Source organism: Ambystoma mexicanum, chromosome 3q, assembly GCF_040938575.1.
Source record: "Ambystoma mexicanum isolate Mex_15411 chromosome 3q, UKY_AmexF1_1, whole genome shotgun sequence".
NCBI classification, from domain to species: Eukaryota; Metazoa; Chordata; class Amphibia; order Caudata; family Ambystomatidae; genus Ambystoma; species Ambystoma mexicanum.
The window spans coordinates 46,071,993-46,088,179 of NC_090926.1; the positions used below are offsets into that span (position 1 = coordinate 46,071,993).

The 16,187-nt window shown below is 46.2% G+C and overlaps 1 protein-coding gene across 2 annotated transcripts in view; it reads right to left on the bottom strand.

The window, feature by feature from the left end:
- CARD10 (caspase recruitment domain family member 10) overlaps positions 1 to 16,187 on the bottom strand; it is a 356,289-nt gene that overhangs the window by 136,392 nt on the left and 203,710 nt on the right. For both annotated transcript variants that reach the window (XM_069653039.1, XM_069653038.1), the window contains exons 7-10: positions 16,042 to 16,167; positions 14,624 to 14,821; positions 13,963 to 14,112; positions 3,047 to 3,077 (exon numbers count right to left, since the gene is read on the bottom strand). In XM_069653039.1, coding sequence (XP_069509140.1) covers positions 3,047 to 3,077; positions 13,963 to 14,112; positions 14,624 to 14,821; positions 16,042 to 16,167 — 505 coding nt within the window. The remainder of the gene's footprint in view (positions 1 to 3,046; positions 3,078 to 13,962; positions 14,113 to 14,623; positions 14,822 to 16,041; positions 16,168 to 16,187) is intronic.

The following is a 16,187-nucleotide window of genomic DNA, read 5'->3' on the forward strand; positions in this document are numbered from 1 at the left end:
CGAGCAGCAGAAATTCACTGTGGAACTCCCTTTACGCAAAGAACAGACCGCAGTAGGAGCTTTGAAATGGTTAAAAGTAGAGCTGGACACATATAAGTAAAGTTAAAGACAACTCACATAAAATGCAGGTAACACATCCTAAATGAAGGACCACACATCTAACATGGGAGAAGTACCACACATCTCACACAAGGTGAAGGACCAGGCATCTCAAACAAGTTTAAGGACCACTAACCTCACATAAAGTGAAGAACCACACATCTTGCATGAATTGAAGGGCAACACCACTCATGTAAGATAAAGGACCACACCACACATCGCGCATGAAGGACCTCACATCTCGCACGGGGTAAAGGAGCACACATCTCCCACAAGGTGAAGGACCTCATATCTCCCAAGAGGGATCATATATCATAATTCTTGTTATTATATTATTACAATTATTATTATATTATTATATGTATATAGTGAAAACCAAAGCTCAAAAGCAGAAGAGCACTAGACATGGGGATTAGGGTAACATTAGCATGAAAGATATTTGAGGGGCATACAGTCATGCAGTACTGTGTGCGTGTGCAAAAAACACTTAACATGGTCACACTTTGAGTTGCAGATATTCACCCGAGGGCTGTTCAGTAGCCTCGGAGTCTAGGTAATGTCAAGGTGTGACTGAAATAGCCAGGTTTTCAGCTATTTCCAGAATAGGGTGAGGGAGCCAGGAGCCCGGATTGCTACAGGAATGGAATTCCATAGAACTGGAGCATAGCAGAACGACTGTTTCCATGTGTTCCTCTTGTGGGCTTGTCTAGTCTCGAGTCCGGCAATGGTCCTACTGCGAGTTTAACGTAGCTGCCAGGTAAGATGGTATGCCAGCCGGAATAGCCTTATATGTGGTGCTAGTATTTTTAACAGGCTCCTACAGGATAACCAGTGCAGCATGTATAGGGTGGGCGAGATGTTGCCGAATGTGCATGCCCCTATGATATAGTGCTCCAGCCCATGCTGTGCCAGTTAAAGGGGACCAGCTGTGTGGCTGGGATCCTTTCTAGTAGGGTGTTTCCCCCATCTATGTGAGAGATTATCAGATCCTGCGCTACTGTTCAGGGGTTCTGGGGCAGCAGCAAGGGGTTGATCACATGAAGAAGTGTGATTTGATGCCCGGCCATTTGTGCCTTTTTAGCTATGTGTTGTTTAAGGACAGGTTGCTGTCCACAATGAATCCAAGAGATTTCACTAAGTTGGTGAGTTGCAGCGCAAATCCACCCAAATGCATATCTTCCAGCCACCTTTGAGTGGTAGCCTTGATTGGTGAGGGCTCTTAAGAGGACACATTCTGTTATTGGCAGGGTTACATTTGAAGTAGAGGCTTGATATCCATGTTTGAATAACAAAAAGGCCTACACGGAGATGGGTGACGGAGACCCCTAACCTTTAGTTATAGCGGATTGTTGCCCATTTATTGGTGTATTGAGATGCCAGAGTTGGTAGGGAGTGCTGTGAGGGATTTCATTCATAGATTGAACAAGACCAGAGAGAGGATAACACACTGGGGGCACCCCAGGTCACATGGTGGCATGCCGTTCTAAGAGATCCCATAAGGATAGCCTGGTGTCTCACAGGTAGGTATGACCAGAACCATATTATGACTGTGCCTGCAAAGCCCATCTGTAAGGAGGGACAGTAGTATATCGTGGACGACCATGTCAAATGCAGCTGAGAGGTTGATCATTTTCATTGACCACATGGATGGTGGCTGTCTCCGTGCTGCATTTGGGGGAGAAGCCACATTGTTAATTCTGCAGCAGGCTGAGTTGGTCAATGTTAGCAAGTAATTGATTGGTGAATGCCTTCTCAATTATGTTTCCGATAAAATGGAGGCTAGTAATAGGGCGGTAATTTGCCAGATCGTCTTCGTCAAAGGTGTTCTTTTTTTCAAGAGGGGGCTTATGAGCCTTGTTTTCAGTCTCTCTGAGAAAGGGCCTTCGCTAAAAGATGAGTTCACTATCCTGAGAAGGGTACATCTTACATGGGGTGAAGGACCACACATCTCACATGAAGGATCACAGAACTCACAAGAAGGATCGCAGATCTCACATGGGGTGAAGGTGTGCACATCTCACATTAAGTAAATGGGGACACCTATTACGCAATGTGAAAGATTGCAGATCTTACATAAACATGAACATCTAACAAGAGGTGAAGGCCTGAACGTCTCACAAGGGGGAAGGACCACTCATCTGAAACAGGGTGAAGGATCAGATATCCCACAACTCACAAGTGAAGAGGAGTACATCTGGTATGAACTGAAGGATTGGACTCTCCCATAAAGTGATGGGCCACGCATCTCCCACAAGGTGAAGGACCACGTGTGCAATGTTATGTGAAGTGGTCTTATACAGTGCACTTTCCTTTTGGCCATCTCAAAGACCATGGAAGGGGAGCGTGGGTTTATGTGGTAGAGGGGGGGGTAGGCACAAAACCGCATAACTTGCTGCATTGCTGAGTGCAGGGGGGATTCACTTAAGTCCTGTGTGCTTCCACGTGGTTTGTGGCAGTAGCGCTTCTGTATATGTGTATGCAGGGGGTGGGGACAAGATCTATTGGCTCACGGAGCTGGGACACCAAGCAAGGCATGGCCCTCCACAGGATAATGTTTAGCATGAAGTATGGATTGCCATTTCATGGAAACTCGTGGAAGTGAGGTCTGTCGAAGTTAGTCATAGTGGAGGCCTATCAGAGAGCAACACATTAAAAACAAAAAAAGGAAATCGGCCATGGAACGCAAATGGAATCTTTCACAGGCATGGATTCGTCTGGCCATCACAAAGAGTGGGGAGAAGGGTTGGGCGAGCGTGCAATGTGGAGAAGGGTGGAGAGACAGGGAGAGAACGGAGAGCAAGAAAAGAGTGTTCAGGAGGAAGGAAAGAGGGTCACTTGAAAGAGAGGATGAGAGAGTGGGAAGAGACGAAGGCTGGAGGCAAGGGGACCCTGTCCGTTTCCAAGAGTTAGTGATGTTCTGACCCAGGCTGGTCATTCGTTTCCTTACCGTCTAAGTCCAGGCTCTTGGATCTTCCTTCCTGGGCAAAAGAATGAACAAAGATGCATCAGCATTCCGTCACAGCCATTCCATTCCATCAGCGGAGCATGGCCGCTTGCTAAGCATCTCCACCAATAGGGTGAACAGTCACCAAGCAAAAACATGGCACCAGTAACACTGTGCATGGTTTCCCATTTAAAACATTGAAGGAATTATCTTGGATCATTGCAATAGCCTATACGTAAATATGTAAACTAGCCCCCAAAATAAGCTGTCAAATTGATGCCTGTGTTGAACTGTGGGGAGACATTTTAGAATCAAGCTTTGATGCTCTTTGGCCACTGACACACAGTAACTCGAATGAATTAATGACTGCAATCCTCCTGTCTGAAAGGGTGAAACACACACAGTAGAAAAGATGCCTGAGATTGACATGTCTAACTAGGTCTATGTTTCTCTCTCTAGAGGGGCAGCTGTCCCCACGAGATAGGCCTGCTTCGGAACATAACCCCCTTGAGCCCATTGCCCACTCTCTGCTCTCACAGCTGCAATGTGAACATGATGGCTGTAGCTGGGCAACGGAAGATGCAGGATGGCACCTGAGGCTACACCTGGGTAATATGGGAGCGACTCTGTAGATGGGCCTGTTATGGTTTTAGGCTGACACATGAGGTTGCGCACTGACATATGAGGCTTCACATGGAATAGTTAGGCAGTAGAAGTCATGCGAGTCTGTGCCTGGTAATATGTGGCTGGATTTGCGCATATGAGGCTGTATGTGTCCATTCAGGGCTGTGGAGGTGTGATGACTGTTGCTGACGTTTTAAGCTTTAAGATGGAGAACGAGTGCTGCAGTTGGGTACAGGAGGCTGCATGTAGCATGTAGCCCCCGAGGCTTTGACTAGGGGATGAGATGATGGTGGTAGTAGGCATGCATGGCTTTACTTGCATAGTAGGCTACACATGGACATATGGGGTTGCACCTGGGCACCTGATGCTTCACTTGGTATAAGGTGTTAGTACATAGTCACAGTACTCGAACTGTATGTCGTTGCCCAGTTGAATATGGTTGTATGTCTGTACCCATCATATGATAGCTGTGTCTGGAAACTGATGGGTTTATGTGGTAATTTGACACTCTATCTGTCCCATAAGAGTGTTTGGCCAAGTACAGGGGCAGATCTTGTACCTAGGTATATTCTGTGCTACCTGAAATATTATGCCAGTGCATGAGCAGTTAAGGCTGTACCTGCCATATAATGACTGATGCTGGCATTGCATTGCCTTCTCTAAAATGTAATGTCTGCACATTGGGTATGATGGCTGTTCTTGGGTATATGAGGCCTCTGATAGGGTTCATAAGTCATATACCTGTGTATATGAGGGTGTACCTAGCATGTAGGTCTTCACCTGGCGTATGAGCCAGGGGTATAGTGACTGCATCCACGCTGGTGAGGCTATCATTGGGCATTTGAGTACTCACCTCATCAGGCTAGTCTTTATGGGAGCATATATCTGTAGTTGGACTCATGAGGCTGGATTTAAATGCAAAATGAGGCTACATCTGTCAATCTATACCATGGAATGGGTAGCCAGTAACTGAGCATTTTAGGCTGCACCTGTACGGCCACGTGAGTATTTAACTGGGACTAACACCAGTGAATGGCTGAGTGAGGAAAGCGTTCTCCTCAGGGATCACTGTGCAACATGCAATCAGAGATTAAAATCTGGAGAGAGGCAAGCCAGCCCTTCAGTCTGCTGAGAATACCATTAAACTGGACAGTACCCCCTGTTCTTAGAGTTTAGAGTGCTTAAAAGTGGGAGAAACCCAACATTAAGTAATATTGATATTGATATTTTAATTCTATCGCGCTCGTACACAAGCGTTTCAGAGCGCGAAAGGGCAAGGGAGGGGAACAGGGGAGAACAAAACAGCGATCTTACTAGGCCCGGTGACATTGAGAACGTGCAAGTGCATGAGAGGGGGAGGGGAAAAGTGCATGGAAGGGGGGAGAAGGGAAAAGTGTGAACATGAGGAGAAACAGATAAATAACAATAAATAAATAATAAAGGCAACAAACAGTGGTAGTGCAGCCAGAAATGTTCAAGTGCTAGGTTTAAGGCAGCAGACAGGGTAGGTCTGATAAGTGCAGGAAGAAAAGGGGGGCCTGTATGGGTACAGATACAGACCCCAGTGCAAGGGGTGACCCGAAGGCAGTGCAGGAGGGTGGCAGGGTGAGCAGGTACCTGGGCGCGCAGGACAGAGGGTGGCCAGGTGCATGGTGCCAAGAGAGAACAGATCAGCAGGGGAAAGGGAGAGCGAAGGCAGAAGAAAAGAGGAAGGTCTTGAGGTGCTTCCAGAACCGGAGATGGTTCTCCTCAAGTTTTAGACTGGCAGAGAGGCTGTTCCAGAGGGATGCCCCAGCTGAAGACAGAGATCTACCCCCAGCTCGTTCTTTGAAAAACGACTGACCTGAGGGAGTTGGAGGTAGAGGAGCGAAGAGCTCGAGAGGGGAGGTATTTGCGGAGGGATAGCTGAAGGTATTTTGAACCCAGGCCCCGGAGAACCTTGTGGAAAATGCAGAGGGTTTTGACTTTAATCCTTGCATCCACTGGGAGCCAATGGAGAAATTTCAGAGCTGGAGAGATATGATCCCAGGGCTTGAGGCCAAGGACAAGTCTCGCAGTCCTGTTCTGGATTAGTTGCAGAGGGCGGAGAGTAGAGGCAGGTATATTTAGAAAGAGGCTGTTACAATAGTCCAACCTAGAGAGAACCACAGCTTGGGATACCATGAGCTTCTGGGTGAAGGAGAGGAAAGGCAGAGTACCTCTGAGGAGGTGCAGTAGGAAATGTGACTTTTTAGAGACCTCAGAGTTGTGGGCAGAGAAGGAAAGCGTGGAGTCAAAGATGACCCCAAGGTTCTTAGCCTCGCAGGTGGGGGTAGGAGGAGGGCCAAGGGAGGCTGGCCAGAGAGTGAGGGGAAAGGATGGTGAAGGTGTGCCAATGAGGAGGATCTCCGTCTTGCTGGCATTCAGACAAAGATCATTGATCAATCTTGAATGGCAATTAGGCAATAAGAGATGAGAGAGGGAGAGTAGGTGGCAGAGGGCAGCCTGAAAATGAGTTGAGTGTCATCAGCGTAGCACTGGTAATTTGAGCAGAAAGTGGCAATGCAGTGGGCGAGAGTTGCCAGGTATTGGTTGAAAAGCCAGGGCGAGAGGTTAGACCCCTGGGGAACACCACAGTTAGAGAGGATGATAGATGAAAGGAAGGGGGCGGTCGATCTAAGAGGAAAGAGGTCAGCCAGGCCAGAGCCTGATCAGTGATACCCAGGTTTTCACAGAGACGGTTGAGCAGGATGGTATGGTTGACCATGTCAAAGGCAGAAGAGAGATCGAGGAGGATGAGGACAGAGGGAATGTTAGAGTCAAGGTCGGAGAGTTTCCATGCTTCTGGCAGCTCTGAAGCCAGACCGGTGGTGACGGAGACAGCCAACAGAATTGGAATGAATGTTAAGCTGAGAGATGGCCAACTTTTCCAGGAGTTTGCCCAGATACATTTGAATTATTAGCCTACATCTATAATTCGCTACCGAAGTCTGTGCATTGGCGACTGGGCATGCCCCATCTGTTCTAGAATTCTGGGAAGCTCCTCGTTATGAAGATGTGCAACCATTTATTCTTCATACACAAATCCTGGGAGTGGATGAATATGTATGATTCATGATTTCAAACACTTTAATGCTATAGTGAATGTTGTGAAGAATGAAACAAGCACCAAGCCAAGGGTGCATTCTGTAATTCCATGCACTAATCACCAATCCTTTTATCAGAGACATATAGTTCAATTATGTTGGGAAGGTGGGGGTGATCGTCACAGGCCCCACAGTGCTTTCGGGTGAGGCAGAAGCCTGGGAGTGTGCAGTAGGGGCTCAGGGAGGTTACAGGGGGAAGGGGTGTCACTAGGGACCATCGTACGCAGAGGGTGGTGTATGTTTTTGCTCTGGTCTACATGGGGAGTCAAATGCCATCTTAGATAGTAGCTGCCATATTGGATTCAAGGCCTCATTTCGTTCTAAAGCTAGGACCGTAGGCCTGAGCCACACACATGGAAATAAAGCGTATGCATGCAGGAATAGGTTGTAATTTGGGCACTGGTGAGGAAGGCCAGAGCTGCAGAGATTCATAGACCCTGCATTGTCTCATTTTGCCAACATTTCGTATCCCAGAAGGAATGCGCCCTGCAAGGCATTGAGGGGGTTGAGAGCTCTCTGTGAAATGCAATCCCACGAGAAGGAGGGCACGAGCCTCCAATCTACCCTGTTCCAGCTCTAAGTAATAGCACTCAAAAGCCCCCTGTGCGAAGACCTCCAGCATTCCAAGATACCAGTCAGTCCCAGACCACCAACCATAAAACTGTTAGACCCCCCCAATCAATCAGGAATGATCAGAAAGTAGGGATCAGTTGCCTCCATCAATGGTCACCTGATTTGTGCTACGAGGTGCCGGGAGGTATAAAACAACATAGCTAAAATTACAGTGGGGAGCTTTGGTCAGGTGCCAACATGTCTGGAATCGAGCTGTAGTTTGTTAAAAGCCATGGCCTCGAAGTATCCTCTTAGCCCATGTCTGCATTACCTGGTGCACATCAGGTTAGACATAGAGCCTGTATTATTTTTTCTTCACATAATTCCCAATTAAATGTAGCTTCATGCCTGATGACGCGCAAGGAGGAACCCACGTAGAAGAAGATGGACAAAAGGGGCTGGGACTAATGGCCTGGTATCCCCTTTGGAGCAGGTAGCCTATGTATAGGGTCTCGACCAAACAGCCACGTAGATTTGTACATTATGTAATTTATGTCACTGATGTTGCTGTGTGCCTTCATAAAGTGTTGCTTATACTGATTTTGCCAGAATGGTTCATGGCAGCAGAGCGCTGTGAGAAACCAAAGGGTGTTTCACCTACTAGTCCCCAGGAATCTATCTCTCAGGTGGCCAGGGCACGGCCATCGCCTTTGGATCAAGACCCTGCGGGTGGACCGGTGCGGAGGATCACCTGGGTGAGGGGTCTTCTGGGAGTGGGGGTGAGGCAGCCAATGGTGAGACATGGTATTCCCCCTTTTCTGTACACCTAATTCATCCGATGTCCCAACTCCCCCCCCCTACACAAACACTGTGCAGAGGAAGGGGGCGACTGAGAATAACATGACTAACCCTTATACATCGCACTGGACATGTCCCGCTAATCGCGTCAGACAGTCAGACTCTTGACTTTAGTTCATAAATGTGACACCAATTAGCTCTCCTCACACAGATTAAAGGTGGAACATAGAGACACTCTCTGAGCAAGGTGGGTCACTAGTAAGAGCAGAACTTCTGGGGCAAATGCAAACCTACTGGAGCAGAGCGACGGACCAAGGGACGACAGCTGCGGGTTGAGAAGCCCTATAGTTCCCTACACGAGGTTGTTGCCTCCATAAGGCAGCGAAAGACATGTGGAGAAGGCCAAATCCCAAAGCTGATGGCTGCATTGTGTTTCAAGGATGCCAGCAACCCTCCCGGGTGAACGGTAGAGTTGGGGAGGCGAGGCCAAGCCAGTGATACGAACCTTGACTCGTGAATTGCAAAACTGTAAAGACAAGAAATAAACACACAGCTGGTGAGTTGGCAAGCGATCTGAGGAACCAGTGTGGTTAAGAAAGATTGAAGTTGCAACATTGTATCACAAGTGAAGGCTGCATGTGTGTGGATAAGATGCAAAGAAAGGCAGACCTGTTTATGAACTTTGAACTAAGCATAGCTTTGAAACCAGCCATACTGAGTAACGGAGTGGTCCAGCAAAATGAAGTAGCCCACATGAAAGTCTCTGTGATAGGTGAATTGTTTGTAGCGATAATGTGAATGAACAGTAAAAGCAAAGTGATAAAAATTAACCTTGAGGGGAGTAAAATGCTGAACATTGAACTTTGAGTTGAAGTGGTCCTGCGAAGGTCTGTAGAGAAAGCCACGCCTATTCGAAAGTCTTTGACATCCAGAAATGGTCTGAGCCCAATTGAGGGAGACCAGGAGTGTAATAAGCTTGGGGAGGGGACCCCCCTGCAAGTATTGTTGAACTTTTGTTGTGAAATGTCTGAGCCCGACAGAGGGGGACCAACGTTAACTTTTGTTTTTAAGAGGTCTGAGCACGACAGAATGGGACCTGTGCAAACTTTTTGTTGAATGTTGTTTGGAAGACTGGAAAGAGAGATGTTAAAGTGGAAGGCCTGGCAGGCCTCGGTCCATGTTTTGAACTGTTTTGTGTTAAAAACCTGAGCCAGAGTGTGTCTGCTTGCCTACGGGGACCACCTTACTCCGTATTGTCTAATGTGGTCTAAAGTGGTGAGGAGAACTGAGAGCTGATTAAGCCACATTTATTCTTTATATTTGAACATGGATTTTCCTTTATATACATATCTCCTTTATACACTTTTTGTATAAGAGATAGGACAGGCATTAGGTTTTGTTAGCATAGGCCATTTTGATTTGACAGACTCAACTTGGACTGTTTTATTTATAATTTGATGGTCCAGACAACTAGACAACTCCCGTCCTAGTTATAGGGCAAAGTAGGAGTTTTTACAAATCCAGAAACTTTAATAAAGGTTTTACAAATTGTATCTTTTGTGTCAGTGTCATACTTGTGATACCATGTCTCCTCTACAGTGTTTTGCTGGCGCATTTCTATTGTTGTGGAAAGAAATCTTTGTTCTCCTTGCAAGAGAGGTGTGCTGGGCTTTTTTCCACAGTGGGTTGTTTTTTTTCTGGTGTGAGCATTGAGGGGTTTCTCTACAATTATGAAGAGCTGTGGACATTTTAGCATTCCCAAAATACTCTTTGAAATGCAAATCATCAAGGGCCACTCATTGGTGCTATTGGTCCCCTTACACTTTCTCATATTGGTATTTTGAAAGATTACATCAGGAGTGTTCCAGACTGTAACTTTCCATCAGAAATTGATTTAGATGGTTATTCTATGTTTTGATTATGTGCTTTCCTCGGTAAGACTCGTGTAACATTCCCATTCACACTACAAAATAAACGGGAAGAGATCATTACAAATGAGCATTATACAATTTTAAAACAAGCCTGTATACAATGGTCGTACAATTAAATATTTTCCTTTTTATAGCTTCTTTTGTTAAGAGTACACAAAATGTCTTTCCTTCTAGATACGGCCATGCCTAGATTTGGTTTCTTCTGTGCGCACCAAGATAATGTTACATTTTTCATACTGGCCACTTGTGGTTTGTAGTGCTACTGAATCTACACATTTGGTTACAGTTTACACAAACACTTATGATTTACAAAAAGTAAAAAAATAACCAACACAGTTGTAAATCTTGCAGCCTGGCCCTTTGGTCCCTCACGAGATGTGTCAAAACCCCAACTTCTGTAATTAACCTCCTCTGCACCAATCAGAATGTTTAGAGTGCAGTCAAAAACTACTGGTATTGACTGCATGGTGAACATTCAGTCTTCAGATGCAAACAAGAAAACAACAATGCAATTTCCAGTCAAGATTATTTTCAAAAAGACACTTGCTCTCTGAGAAGAGCTTTTTTTGTTTTTGTTTTGCTGCAGCATCCTATTAAACACAACAAAGAGAGCGCTAAAACATGGGAAAATGCTTTAACTTTCCTGCAGATAAATCAATTAATTGTACATTCACCATCTCTAGCCATCCCAGCCAACTACTCCATAATCAGATGTGACTGAAATACAGCCCAAGCTAAAGGGGGAGGAATCGCCATTATTTTCAAGAACGCACTTGACATCAGAGCCATTCCTAACCTCCAGATCTCTTCGGCTGAATCTCTATCTCTCAAATTGCCTCTATCCTCCAACCAGACGGTCACATTACACATCATTTACCGACCAGTGACCCAGCAGACGCTAATGCTAATGACTTAGCTAGTACACTCTCAGATCTAGGTTATACCCATCATGTTTATGAACCAACTCATAACAAAGGTAGAACCTTAGATTGGCTTGCTGACCCTAACTGCAATATCAATTTGACCACCATCACACCATGCATTTGGTCAGACCACCACAAGATAACATTCGCCATCAACGCCACTCCTCACTGTTCCATTATTAACACTGCACCAGCGACCCTCACTCGTAATAAGAAAAACATTACTACAGATAAACTGCTCCCCCTCATACTTCCTATTCTCAACAATACACTACACTCTGAGGACCCTACAGTTTTGGTTGACGCTTATAATCAGGCTATCCTGAAAGCATTAAACATCATCGCCCCACTAAAAATGCGCAAAGCCAAACCACGCTCCCATCTTAACTCCTGGTACACACCGCAGTTGAGAGAACTACGCAAAACCAAATGAAATGCAGAAGCATGTTGTAAAAACTGCCAATCACTTAATAACAAAACCACCCTGACCATAGCTTCCTCAATCTATAAAGAAGCTATCATTCTAGCCAAAAATATAACTATAATGAACGTATCATTCACGCTCAATCGAATACAAAAGAATTGTTCAAGATCCTCAAAGAACTTGAATCTCCCATTGCCCCTATCGACAAATGTATCACAGATAGTGCGTGGTGTACAAACATCCAGAAAGCACTTCTAGACAAAATATTGATGCTCCAAACTAAAATTCACCAAAAAAACAACTCCTGCCAACCAACCCTGTTCACAAGACATCTACCAACCTTAAGACTGACCCTGATCCATCTATCAAACCATTCAGCTTCTCTCCACTAGACACTTGGGAAGTGGTAAACATCATCAGAAAATTAAAACTGTCCAATTGTCAAGGTGACCCCTGCCCAGCTCCTATCATTAAAGCAGCTGCACAGGACCTCACCCCTTTCATCACTAGTCTTATCAATGCCTCTTTCAAAACAGGCACGATACCTGATAACTTAAAAGATGCCTGGGTCATTCCACTCCTCAAAAAACCCTCACTTGACCTTAGCAATCCTTCTAACTACAGACCTATTACGATAGTGCCTTTTCTACTAAAAATATTGGATTGCGCCGCTTACTTACAAATTCAAGCATATCTAGAAACCAACGATCTTTTGGGCCTCAGGCAATCTGGTTTCCGCCCTAGACAATGCACAGAAACGGCCTTGATTGACCTTGTAACACAAATGCATGACATCAAAGACAATGGTAAACTAGCACTCCTATTACTACTCGACCTATCAGCGGCCTTCGACCTTGTCAACCACCAAATACTATGCCAACACCTAAAATCAGCTGCACACTTCTCTGACTCCGCCACCTCTTGGATTAGTTCTTTCCTTGCTAACAGAACCATGAGTGTTTTCTCCCTCAGCCTCTGCTGAACCATCTCCTGTACTCTTTGGGGTCCCTCAAGGATCATGCGTCTCCCCTACACTCTATAATGTCTTTACTAAGCCATTATTCGATATTCTTGACTCCATGGGTGTCTTGTATACTAATTATGCCGACGACACCCAGATACTAATCCCAATCTCAGGAAATCACGTTGAAGATTCCAAAGTCCTTAATGGTATTTACTCAGTAATCCAAGCATGGATGGCGCATCATGGACTCTGTTTAAATGATGAGAAAACTGAGATACAAATACTCGGCTCCCGCTCCAGACTGAACAAACTAGACCCTTCATTCAAATCCTTCATTATTGACGGCAACACCATCTCAGCTTCCAATAATACTAAAACTCTCAGCATTTATTTAGATGACACCTTATCCTTCAATAGACAAACCAATGCTGTTGTTGCAGCATCCGCGTACACCTGCAAGCTTATTACCGCGTGTAGGCCTTTCCTCACGACACCCAACTGCATCACCCTGGCTAGAATGCTAGTTATGTCCAAAATCGACTATTGTAACTCACTCTTTCTATAGATTAGCCTTAGAAACATGTGTAAATTACAAGTGACACAGAACAACGCTATCAGGGCTGCCCTTAACATCCCAAAGAAGTCACATATATCCGATACAAGACGTAACCTTAATTGGCTATCGGTTAAACACAGAATCGCTCTCAAAACTCTAGCTTTAACACACAAAGCCAGAGCCCACCTTGCCCCAGTTTACCTTTCAAACAGACTCCTACCACACACTTCTTCAAGGCCCTTAAGATCGGCCCAACCACACACTATGTCCATTCCTAGATTTAAGCTGCAGAACTCAGGGGGTTCTAGCTTTCCTGTACAGGCGGCCAAGCTATGGAACACACTGCCAACGTCCATTAGATCGGAACCATCCTTTCATATCTTCAAAAGAAAATCTACACATTGGTTGCATGAACTTGACTGCCAGGTGAACAGGGGTGCCTACTAGCATATCTGCGGCTGCGGTTATGGCTTTTGCATTTGATTGCACTCATCCTTGTGCATTGTTTTATTGTTGCTGTAACTATGTAATTGTGTAACTGTACTCTCCTATGTAACTGTATTGCCTAAGAGCTTCATAGCTGTAAGATATGCGCCCAGCTGCCCCAGGGCCGGGTGCGCTATACAAATAAAAAATACAAATAAAATACAAATACAAATACATGATATGCTCAGTATAGCCAAGTAGTGGTCATTATCGCTTGGGATAATGACTCATCCCCAACTTATGGTCCTCGGCTATGCCTCTGACTATAATTTGGTGGTGGGTCATTATCCTGCGATAACGATACCTCGCTCTGTCTATAAGGATATATTATTATATTTGTATTATTATTAGAAGTAGTAGTATTATTATGCGGCTCTGCTGAGGCACATGATACTGAATAGCTCCCTAAAATGCCTGTAGCTTAGACTCTTCAATGCCGCCTGTCATAAGTAAAACCCATCCTATTGGCTGTATCAATATTTGTCTGGACTTGTGCCAGAGGTGCAATACAGCCTGGATAGTGCAGTTATTCTTACTCTTGGGGCACATCTCAGCCGCTTCCTAGTGGCCCAGGCCACTTTCTCCAAGGTGTCGCAGCTGTCAGGAATGGAGTGGAAGTCTTCCGAAATGGGGGAAATGTTGGGCTGGCTCCAGCTGCTGTCCAGGGAAATTGAGTCTGACAGTCCCTGCAAGAGGAGAGAAAAAGACAGAGAGAGAAAGAGAGAGAGGCTGTTAATGCGAGAGGGCTCTGCGTCCTTTCACTGGATACTCCAGAAATAAAGCCTTCTCTAGCCATTCGGACACTGATGATGGACCTCCATCTGTGAATGATTTCACCACTCCTCCTGCAGTGCGGAAAGACACAATGGAAGAGGATCGGGGCATGTTCTGCCCCTGATCATACATGGGACGACATCTACACAGAATATCACTGTCCTGCAAATGCAGCCATATGATCTTCTGCCCTCTGATGGCGAGAAGAGGAACTGCAGTTCCAGAGAGCCCAATAGCTCCCATTATAGAATACATTGAGGCAATTCTACAGCCTTTGGTCGTAAGAAGGGGAACTGCGGCTACATTGAAAGTCACAACTCTCCTTTAATAGGAAATGCGTCACGCTCTGCACTTGGTTTTTGGGAAGTGGAGCTATAGCTAATGGGGATGTCTGCCTTTTTTCCCCTCCTACGCACTACTCACCGGCCCCCATGATGCGTGTTCACCATGCACTTGTTGCAGCTGTGCCTGGAGTCTGCTGTTTAAGGCCTCCAGGTGCGTCAGGCGAGTCTGGGTTGAATCTCTCTCCTCCTCCAGGGCACGCACTTGTTTGCGGTAGTAGTCCTTGTCCAGCATGCTCTGGTCAGTCTGCCGCTGCACCTGGTCCCTACTGTGTATGGCCTGCAGAGACAGAATGGCTTTCACAATGGAAAAAGACAAGCAGAAACATTTTTGAGCACTCGTCCTCTCAGTGTGCGGCAGTGGGAGCCTGGGATTGAGGTTGATGGAGACAGTTGGCTGTGGTGATGGAGAGAGGGCACTCTGATTGAGAGGGAAAGATGAACTCGGCTGCTGTGTGGCACAGACATCGCCATGGTGACAGAGACACCCTCCAGTAGGGGAACGAGGGCGATCTGTTGAGAAAGAAACGCTGCTTCAGTGCAGGTTGCACCGGGATGATAAAGATACCATGTCGTCTGCCTGGAAATCCATGCAAACCCAGGCATGTTTCAGCTAAATTGGGATTCATCAGTGAGGTGCAGATTGATTCCCTAAGAACAAAGAGTAAGGGTTCCACATCCGTGCAAACTTCGCTCTTACAGGAAGACCCAATATAAATACCCAAAAAAAATTCTGAACCATTTTAATTGATTATAGCCACAAATCAGTCTTGACCCACTTCGGAAATGGTGTGGACGGGCTACAATAATATGGAATGGAAGCTTCCCAGAGAAATTGACAGCCATTTTGAATAATTGAAAGCTGAGCATCAGTCACTTTTGCATGTTTATAGTGAGCCTCTACGAGTGGAAGGTGCTACGCTCTAACGTGCGTCCGTTATTCACTGCGCCTAGAGAATCAGGCGACACCGCACTGATGAGGATCAGGCCCAGTATTTCAGAGTGGACTATTTCCATGGGGGTGTGGGGGTGTAAGCGGGCCAGAGAAATTACAGGTGGTTAAAAGATTTCCATCCCTTACCCTTAGGTGTTTAAAAGAAGCCTCTCTTTTTTGGGTGAGGAGGTGAGATGCAGCCTCTGCGAGTGTGGGAGGCAGAGGGAAGACGGGGATGAGCGCATTGGCTGGCATTCAGTAGTGGAAGTAGGTAGGGATGTAAGGGGGTCAGTCGCCCCTCCACCCCAGGGCTCTTTTCAGGTCCAGAAGGACCTTGTGTGTGATCCGTAGAGTAGTGAAATGGCGCTGAGCATAGCCCCCACTAGGAGTCCTCCTGACCCCTACTTTTGAGCGCCTGGATGATAGCCCATGGGTGGTACCGGTGCACGCTATAAGTCAACATAACATAACTTGTGCCGAATCCTTCCTCCTCTACTCCTAGCGCTGAAAGAAATGTGGGCGAAGATGCACATATAAGCCAAGCCCAGTCGTTGGAGGGTCCGCACCTGGTCTCGCTCCTTCTCCACCTCGGCCAGCTGGCCCAGCACCGTGTTCATCCTTTGCCGGTACAGCTCGCAGTCCTTCTGCGCACTCTGCTGCCGCAGCTGCAGCTCCTCCGTATCCTGGAGATACTGCAGAGGGGGAGAGAGCA